Source organism: Antedon mediterranea, chromosome 1 (genome assembly GCF_964355755.1).
Source record: "Antedon mediterranea chromosome 1, ecAntMedi1.1, whole genome shotgun sequence".
Classification (NCBI taxonomy): Eukaryota; Metazoa; Echinodermata; class Crinoidea; order Comatulida; family Antedonidae; genus Antedon; species Antedon mediterranea.
This window is the reverse complement of record NC_092670.1, coordinates 38,592,282-38,603,006: the sequence shown is the minus strand read 5'-3', so window position 1 is coordinate 38,603,006 and position 10,725 is coordinate 38,592,282. Positions and strand designations below refer to the sequence as shown.

General features: G+C 33.8%; 1 protein-coding gene across 1 annotated transcript; it reads right to left on the bottom strand.

The window, feature by feature from the left end:
- Positions 1-775: 775 nt before the first annotated feature.
- On the bottom strand, positions 776-9,805 carry LOC140044901 (von Willebrand factor-like). The gene is made up of 13 exons (XM_072089601.1): positions 9,732-9,805; positions 8,680-8,735; positions 5,974-6,045; positions 5,190-5,732; positions 4,083-4,517; positions 3,670-3,836; positions 3,381-3,537; positions 2,897-3,128; positions 2,353-2,402; positions 1,885-2,198; positions 1,338-1,482; positions 916-1,083; positions 776-801 (listed from the first exon to the last, which is right to left on the bottom strand). Exons 1-13 carry the CDS (start codon positions 9,803-9,805, stop codon positions 776-778), a joined length of 2,439 nt encoding a protein of 812 aa, XP_071945702.1.
- Positions 9,806-10,725: the final 920 nt, after the last annotated feature.

Sequence of the window (10,725 nt, the reverse complement as noted above, 5' to 3'; positions counted from 1 at the left end):
CGCCGGGTCAACGACATCATGACACGCTGTGAGCAGACAATAGCAAACATAATAAGTTACATTTATAATGTTTAACCAAACAAAGACAATACAAATATCGGCTAATTGTCATTATAGTATCTAGATCCTGAAACTTTTCTTTGAATATCACACGTAGACGCGCATATACAATCTCACAATCTTCTTCATTATTTACTAGCAAATTTACAGTACAATTGAATATTTACGAATATTAATTGATGGGTCAAAAATAAAAATCAATTGTAATTATAGTATCTAGATCCGGGAACCTGTCGTTTAATATCACACGTAGGCGCGCATATACAAACAATCTCACAATCTTCTTCATTATTTACTAGCAAATATACGGTATACTAAAATTAGGATGTAACTGTACAATTGATTATTTATGAATACTAATTCGACGGCAGTGGGACTTCATAGGTGATGGGGAATTGATTGCATACGTCATACAAACAGTTATCGTAATATGGCGCCGGGTCAATGACATCATGACACGCTGAGCAGACAATAGCAAACATAATAAGTTACATTTTATAATGTTTAACCAAACAAAGACAATAAAAAGATCAGCTAATTGTCATTATAGTATCTAGATCTTGAAACTTTTCTTTTAATTTCACACGTAGGCGCGCATATACAATCTCACAATCTTCTTCATTATTTACTAGCAAATATACAGTATACTAAAAAATATAGGATGTAATTGTACAATTGATTATTTACGAATATTAATTAAGGTGGCAGTGAGACTTCATAGGTGATGGGGAATTGATGGGCCTGAACAAGAAAAATCAATTAAAACCTAATTTAAATATTTTTAAAGACCAAATTGAAAGTGTGCTTAGAGAAATTGGAATGGTAACTTTCTTTGAATAAATATTTTTTAGGTACCTTTAAAAGCGTCATCTTTCTTTAATTTTTGACATTGTAGTGTGGCTGCTGGCGCCCTCTGAGAAAACAGATCACATGGATGAACTGGAGGAGTTATGGGCAGGTCTGGACATGTCCCATACACTTTCCACTTGTTTCCAAATGAGATTGGATTCGTCTCAATATCACCTGGAAATAGAATAAAACAACATTAAGTTCTGTTCTACACTATCAAAATTTATGTGACAACAAAAAATGATGAGTGACCATATATGAACATGACGTTGTCATATTACTACCATATCTGGGCATACCACTACTACCATATTTGGGAACATAATTTTTTGTTTTCAAACTAGTTTAATAGTGTAGACTTTACAATAATCTATATTATTACTAAGTATTTCTATTATGTAGGACTTAAAATAAATGATTTATCTCACCAGCTCGTGTGTAGAAATCATCGTTCTGTTTGTTGGTGTACGTTCCACATAACCCACACGTCTTGTTGTACTGTTCAGCAGGTACAGATACCTCAACACGTTTCATGCCATCCCAAAATACTTCGATGTTGTTTTCCAACGTTACCTATAGTATGAAATGAACATGTTTGAAGATATCCATTTTACTTTTAAAAAGAAAAATGAACGGAACAAAATACTAAAACTCTGTCTACACTATCAAACTAAATGTGCAAATATATGGACATGATGATGTCATATCACTACCATTTTAAGCATATTACTACCACATTTGGGCACATCACATTTTTTGTCACATAAAGTTTGATAGTGTAGACGGAGCTTTAGACTTGTGAGCGGTCTTGTGAGCGGTTCAGCTCTTACTGTATCAGTACTTTTACAGTATAACTTTTCTGTTTTTCACGAATTCTACATTCTATTTATAGATTAATTTTAAATGCTTTTAATACCTTTACTTCAACTTTCAGTTAGATAGAGGACTATGTCTATATGTATGATTTTACGATACCTTGATCATTTCCTCTGAAGGCATCTCTACGTACAAATGGTGGTTGCCAAACGGTAGGCTATCACCTGGCTTCCCGTCAAATGTCCAAGCAAAATCTTGCTTAAGAACAACTTCAGAACCTCCCATCTTGATGGTTATCGATTTAGTACAGGTGATTCCAGGGCCTCTACATGGTACGTTTTCAGTGTGGATGGCATAATCATTAGAGTAATCCCAGCAGTCCTGTACCATGACGTAAGAACAGGCCCCTTGGAAGTCATAGCGCTTATTGTCAAACGTACGGTAATGAGGGTCTCCAGAAGCCCAGCATTTTGCTGTAAATTGATAAGAGATTATAATAATAATATAGATAAAAGACTTGACTGGTTAGCCTTTTTTCTCAAATAGAACAGGCTGCATAGGCATATTTAAAAGATGTGATGCCTATGCTATATATCCATCCATCTCCATCTCCAAAAAAAAACTTACCTCCACATATGTTATTCGTGCAGTCAGTCCACAAACCACCTTTACAAGTACTGAAATATAGTAAAGTAAAACAACTATAAGCTTACTTTTTTCCAAAAACATTGAATGCTCAGAAATTGAGTGAAAAACTTAGTACAGTACAGACAGAGGGCGTACTATTTAGTATTTCGACGTATTGAAGATACAGATAACTCGAGATTGTAATTGTGATGACTTGAGCAATATTTTGACAATCAATTGTCATGGCCGCCCTGTTTGTGAGTATATTTTTATTACGATAACTTAAACATTGTTGACGTTATTGTGCAAAGAAACAAATTTTCATATGTTTACGGCTTTCCTAATTACACAAGGAGCCACATATATTTCTGAGCATGCGCAGCAGCTGCGTAGTGAAGTGGCGCCTCATGAAAAATAAGGATCTCGAATCGTGGTCAAGTACGGTTGCGAAAAGCTATATAGCATTGTGAAATGTATTTCCAAAGGTCAAGTCATGTTTGGAAAACTTTTGTTAAAGTGACGTCACAAATATTTTGTCACATACCAAGAGTTGCATCCTTGACGTAGAACATGGCCGGATGGATATTCCTTATTGTTATATTCACATGGACATCCACTTGAATCGATGCACTGACCATTCTCGAGCAGCTGGCCTTCTGGACAGTGACATCCATCCAAACAGTAATCTTTGGAACATGTTCTTTGACGATTTTCACAAGTAGCCGGACAAGAACCACCACATGAGTCATACACTGTTCCGTTTGTACAAACGAGAGCTAGAGGAGAAGATTTACATCAATATATACAACAGAGCATTAAAAATACATACAATTACATTTTGAACATACAAATACGACATACTAAAACCAGAGCCCCTTATCGATGTTCACATGCTTTCCTTTTTCTAGATCAACACAGCAGAACAGCATACATTTACAAACATTTTGTTGAATATTAATCCTTTAACTAGAAATGAAACCTATTCTCAATTTGTTGGTACAAAAAGGAATGGGGTGTAGGCTACTTACGACAAAGGTCGTCACTTCTCCACGATAATACTACGCCATTTCTGGAACATTCCAGAGCATATGCTTCAAATGGACCACACGGACAGTCGTCTCTGTTAGGGCTACACGAGCAAAGATCTTCTTCACAAGCGTATACGTAAGGGTTAACATCAACAACCTGTAGAATATGATTGAAAAGAGGTAAAGAATCAGCATTTATCCAAGTTGTCTTTTGAACTTTACCTACATAACTTGCTTTAGAGAATTTCGGTGATTAAGCAGAAAGAAAAAATATAAAAGGGAATCTTACCGAGTGGCAGGAGTTAAATGGCGCACTCATTAACTGGTTGCAAGTCTCCCGCGCAAAGTTAGCCGTATCGATCAAGTGTTTATAGGCCGGATTGGTGTAAAAATATGACGGGAACTGGGCCTCAGTGCATCTGGCTGCAGGCGGTGGCGGTGCAACGGTACAGGCACCTAAAAACGAACGAACTTTTGTAAACTCTATTTCCAGTGTAACATTTTTATGACATTGAAATAGATTAATGATGAACTTTTGACTAGAGCTCTATGACATGAATTTGATGGTATTTCTATGGTAGTCAAAGGTATATTGTAGAACATTTATACAAATTGTAATGATTTGTTTAGGAGCAACATTTAAACACACCAAATACTGCTTTAGAAATTGTTTAAGCTGTTCCATTAAAGCATAATACTTACTAGAAAACCCACAGAATCTAAATATTCCAATACTGTTTGTACCCGTACTGTATCCAAGATATCGAATACTTAACGGATTAGCATCGGTCCAAAACATAAATGGATATGTGCTTTTTTCATCTCCAACGGATATTCGTCCGTTCTCAAGTTTTATCCAGAATTTCGTAAAAGTTTGCATGTTGACAAATCCATTCGATCTAACAGATGTTGCCAACGTCGGACATTGTTTACAGCGTTTGATCTCAGAGCGGGTGTCGTTGGTTCCACCAATCACAATCTCATACATAGGATCAACATCACTTTTTGCAGACGAAAGTGAGATGTATACGTCACTGTACGCGCGCACTTCAAACTCCAGTAAAGTGACGTCACTTTGAATCTCGGGAAGGTTATAACGATATCGGTATGTTGTGTCGGTTGTGTCGGTGAAGCAATCTATTTTTAAAGCGATATAATTCTAATGTTTTTATACTATTCTAAAAGTTAGTTTAGAGAATCTTTGTTATAAAACCAACAATTGCTATAGTCACTATCAACGTACAAGAACGTCTTCAAATATAATTTGTAAAAAATTGTATTTTTGTTTTGATTTACACACCATTTCGGTTTGGTGATGAGTTGCTTTTTGTAACTAATGGTTTAATAACAAAGTTTCTTTTTTGTGCATAATGAATCTAGTGTGCAAGTAATACGTCTATAATTTAATTTTAGATCATGTTGATTATCAACTGTGGCATTAAAAGACTACCAAACAATCATTGGACGCAGCGTGCGCCCCATGCTTGATATGACACTCTGCGCGCGTTCTGATACACATTCAGAATGGGACATAACACATAAGCGGTGTGCAAGCATGCGCAGTGATTGCTTATATGACCTATTTAGGCTTAGTCTATACCCGGATAAATGATGAACTGGTTTGGCTAATGAACCCAACTTATTATCTGGATAAATATTATATTAGTCTGTGATGCCACGTCGTTCAACCGAATTGTTATAGATTAATGTTTGTTTAAACATAATTAGTAATATTAAACAGAATGTATAATGAGATACTATTATTTAGTTAGTCTATATGATGGAAAATGATTAATAATTAATGATTACCTGGTTCCGTGTTTTGCCAAGACTGTCCAAAGTCGTACGGGTCGTCTTTTACCACACCCAATGGAGTTGAGAAATCGTCCGTTGGATCGTCATTGTATATACCACAAAGACCGCACGTGTTATCTTTCAAACTTGAGGACGTAACGTGGACATCGATGTACTCGGCTCCATCCCAAACAAGATTAAATCCAAGACCGCTTCTAACCACAATATACGAGGCTATTTCTTCTACTATCATTCCATCAATTGATGCTGGTAAAGTTAGTTCTATCCCTTTGTAGGTAACCAGCGAACCACCATCCCTGGGTGATAGCTCAAGTAGGCTAGATGGAGCGCCGTTTTCGATTGTCACCCACCGTCTACACGGCGCGCTACCTGTGCATACGCCGGCTGCTTCATTACGCACGTAAATGTGGAAAGAGAAGTCCAGACAATCGGAAACTAGGATGTATTCGCAGTAACCGGGAAACGTGTATATTTGCCCGTCGAACGTATTGTAATGCGATTGACCCCACGTTGAACATGTGCCTGTTGCTGCAACGGCTGAAATAAAATACAATACATTTTTAGTTAGTTAATGGTGTTTCGCCACCTGTTATGTTACGCAAATGAAGTACTCTATGCTACTCACACGTCTTATAGAACATTGTGTAGTATGGCTTTAGTCATCGGATAGTTATTTTGCTGAGTCTTCTAAGTTAAATATGTATATATCTGAGTGTTTTGTACAAATAAAACATATATGAAGGAAGTTACGGGGAAATTGTTTAGATGATGTACTTACGTGGTGAGCCGGTTGCGGGAAGCGGAGGTAGCCTCGGAATCGGTTGGGCAGCACGTTTCTGAACATGAAGATCTGAAAACCAATTATAATTAAGAATATTATAATTTCATTGTTCTTTCCATTCTTGTTAATCCTTCCTCATTGCATTCTGAATGACAGACAATTGTAGCCTAATATAGTTTTTTAGTTATTTTACAATTTCTACATTTTTAATTCATGTTTTTTTCTCTCTCTTTAATCTCTAATATATTATTTTTTCTGACAGTATACTTTTATTGACCTTTTATTGACCTTTTATTGACCTTTCCCATTAATATTACAATGTCTACATTCTTAATACACGCTTTTTTCTCTCTATAATCTCTAATATTAAAACATTATCCTTTCTGATATTATAAAGCCTAATACTGTATTCGTTTTTGCGAATCGATGAACAGGGTCAAGCAAGATGTGTGTGTTTACTCAGTAGCTTTACAGTATCTAAACGTAGGCGTGAGTATCTATTTTGACAACCCACGTATTCATCTGCACCGATCATAAAACGTACGATTCGGCACGACCATTTTGTTCTATTTTGGAAGGACTTGTTATCAATTATCGTAGACCCTCCACCCCCTTCCCCCATAATTATTATGACAGTTATAAATGAGGAAACATTTACGTCATAGTTTCAGTATAATTGACATCTACACAATACATGTTTTCAAATTGTTTCTGATATTTGGTTTTCTGTTAATGTTTTAACTTTGTATGAGACAAACACCATCATTTCCACTTGTTTGTAGACGAAATAAAGTTATCTTATCTTATCTTAAAAAGACACAATGGTAGTAGGTCTAAACTACTAGTTTCTTACTTTCACTCGAGTCATTATTTTTGTTTAATAGGCATAATCTAATTTGTAATATAGTTTTCATCACAAAGACACAATAGATCGGATTTAACAATAATTTTAAATTGACGCTATTCTGTGTTTTAAATTATTTTTGCGTTCTGTTAAACTTCATTTTGACAATGTTGTCATTGATTTCCATAAACCAATTATTGTACAATAACGTTTGCGTGTTTCCCTAATAACTTATTTTTTAAATTATTTTTTATTTATTACTTTTAATCTTTCATAATACATTACAAGAACTAAATGAAAACAACCGAAAAACAACTATTAAAAACAAACGAAAAGTTCTCGAGTCATTACCATTAGTTGTAACCTACATAGGATTTGTCATGTTGAAAACAAAACATATTGTAATGAGTATATTAATTGGCACTGTATATTAGTTATCAACGTTTTCTATATACGATACTTGCTTCATTTCCTTTTTTCCTGACTTTTCACATAAACGAATTGTTAGAAAATGTTCATACAACATAAAATCCTTCTATTTGGAATGTTAAATAACAAAACCAAGAGATGAATAGGTAGAGCTAAATGTACAGATTTATCTGTAACCCAATGCATTAAATACACATTCAACCTTAATATTTGGAATGTTAAAGAACATAACAAGATCACAACTGATAAAAACATACTAGTCAAATACATCGTTATCATATAATGTGTTATTTGTCGACCGTGGTCTTTTATAAACTACAAAAAGACAACCTGATATTATTAGAAAGCACAATATGCACTGAGACCGTGGGTGGAATAGGGTATCTTCGGTTTGACGTCATCACGCCAACGTCCTGTTTGTCTCTTAACTTTATGCAAACATTTAAGGTAAACATTTTGCAACGAAATTATTTTAATTGTATCTTTTTTTACATCATTTATTCCCCATTTCGATTACGACATTAAGAGTAAAACTTAAAGCATTACACAATTACAGATTGGCTCTAATGCTCCCTATTTTTTAGTGAAAGAACAAAAAAGATTTTTTTTTAAACACACAACACACACGTAAATGTTCTTTAACAAAATAAGACTGTATTAAAAAAAAAAAAAAAAATATCATCTTTAACAAAATAAGACTGTATTAAGAAAACGAAAAAAAAAAGAAAACATCATCATGTAAAATATCATTTAAGCTGGCTGCATCTACCATTAGTTTCATATTATTATAACCAGGAATAAGCAAGACTAGATAGCCTTGGAAAGACTGAGAGTACTCTCATTCTTCCCAAGTAAAAACTGAGTGAGGAATACAACGCATTCCAGTAGGCCTATCTTAAAATATAGTAATAGACTTATATATTTGTGCTATGCCTATTTATGTAAATATTCTCTACCTTTTCTGATGACAGATTATTATTGCAGAAAGCAGGTATCATAACAGGTATCGTAACAGGTATCGTTACAATAAAATATTTGTTATTACCAAGAAAATTTGTGTATCTTAAATGTAACATTGCTGTTATTAGGTCTATCAAGCTCATTCTATTCAAAATTGTGAAACTTTGTCATGTACATCAAATAGTCTAGTAAGGCGTGGCAGCTCTAACGTTGTACCAATTCCAATCCGACAGTGTGCAATTTTGATGTCTTTTAAGACCCACTGAAATGTTTTTCTTTTCAGCAAGCTTTCCATTTATCTAGACCCTAACAATTGTTCCCTTTCCTATGTTTTACTTCAATGTACAGCGCTTTGAGAGCCTGCTTATACGCTATTTATATCATTAATATTATGTATTATTTGGCCTAGGCCTGATAAGTTAAGCCACTAATAAAGATGTGAAAACAAAGAAAATGAAAATGAATCTTACCATTGAAATCTCGGTAAGCATTTAAAGACTGATCGGCACTGTATTTTCCTACATATCTATAAAAAACAAAAATTATTTCATAGGATTTCAGTTTAGTGATAGTAAAGCAAATTATCGTTTTGAGGTAAATCAAGTAACACCTTGATATTAATTTATTTAAGAAACTCAACAAGAAGTAACTACAGTATCATGCTAATTACTTCCTCATTTACATACAACATGTCCTATATAAATACTCTCCTGTATATAAGTACTCTAGGCCTTGTTTTCTGTTCTTATGATGAGAATAGTTTCTCGAAACATGTCAAGATATTTTAAGCAGTTTGAATATTTATTAAATGCCTCACAATCGTGATTTTAACTCGAATGTTTGGTGGAATCATACACAGTAACAGCTGTTATTAGGATCTACAGTACTTCATTCGTAGAATGATTTTACTACTGCTGCTCATGGAAGAGGTGGAACCACTCTATGCTACTTGACTGGTTTCAGACATGAATTCACACGATTCCCAGTGCTGTATCTCAGATTAACAGTATTTTGAATATGTACACTAACATGTATTAATTTAAAGTATATACGTTCAGATTAAGTTGCCTAATTCCACAGAAAAATGATAAGTACTGTACTAGTAATTATTGTAGAAAAAGTGGAAATCGTGTTGATAAAATTACTCAAATTTCACTTCAGTAAGGTAGAAATAAAATTATCTTTGCTATTTTTTTTATAACATAAAAAAAGATGCCGCTTAAGAAAATCAGACTTTGAAAAATATGACTGAAATGTATTATTATGGAGGGAAATAATATTTCTTAAATAAAAAAAACAGCATAAATTTTCTACAATTCAGAATTCGATACAAAGCCAAAAACATGAAAGTATGGATCTAACATGTCAGGAATATTCAATTAAAGCAACAATGAATATTGATTATAATTAAAATACCCTACAATAGATAAATAATGTTTTAGATACTACTATTCCTTAAGAGAGTAGGCCTAACCAAAATAATTATTGAAAGTTTAAATTGAAAATAAATTATATTTCATACCTTGAAGTTTCACCAATGGACGCGCAATAAATAATGGCGAAGATGAATGTGACCGATTTGATGATGGAGGCCATGGTTCTAGAACCCTAAGCTCAACACCGGATCTTCTCTTTCACAAGTTTTCCACTTTGTACAAGTACTCATATATACACTGTATATCACGCAAAACTGAGTACGTTCCTGTCTCTCGTCTAGTTTTACAATGTGGAAAATCGGGATGACACCTTTTAGTGTATACGACGGGTAATACAAGGGTCAACTACATATCCTCCCCATAAATCAGAAAAGATTACGATTATCTTGTTCATACAGACATTGGTTTGTTTGATGTGAGATAATGACAGACTAGAGGTACATGCCTAACCTGAACAACTCAACGTATCGACCCAATATCAGACGTTTCCATGTTAAAATATCACAAGCTTCCATAGTATTAAGGCCCAGAGAAACATTTCTGAAAAAGCAACACTTCTAGATAGCAGAAGAATTTTTAAAGCAAAAATGTAGAAATGCGAAGCTTTCTAGAAAAACTCTATTGTATGCCTGCTGCTGTATTATTTTGTTATTTAACATTAATGAGTAGTTTAGAAGAATATTAAAATTACGTCAGAAGTAAAGTGTAGACTTTTTCTGATTTGCTAACCCCAAACATTTAGAAAAATCTTACACACAATTTTTTGTTCTGGAAACTATGAAAATCAACTGCAATATAAAGGGTTTAAAATATATTAATAAGTAAAATACCACTTTCTTTAAGATTTGATACTTATTGACAGATGCTGCAGTTCTATAAAGCCATCATCCTTTATTAGAAAAGTTCACATTCATTTTGATTCGCTTTAACTGTATTTAGCTACAGTGATTAGGTTCACTTAGGTTGAACCTGGTCTCCCCAATTTCATTTTTTTTTTGTTATTTATATATTGAAATAGACCGAATAAACAATAAAATGAAATAATGAATTCATAATTTGACTAAAACGGATTTAACAGAA

Coding starts and splice junctions, on each gene's coding strand:
- LOC140044901 (XM_072089601.1), bottom strand. CDS start 9,805: ATGGCCTCCATCATCAAATCGGTCACATTCATCTTCGCCATTATTTAT. Junction 4,518..5,189: donor TTGGCAAAACACGGAACCAG/GTAATCATTAAT, acceptor CTTTAAAAATAG/ATTGCTTCACCGACACAACC. Junction 2,199..2,352: donor CACGAATAACATATGTGGAG/GTAAGTTTTTTT, acceptor ATCAATTTACAG/CAAAATGCTGGGCTTCTGGA.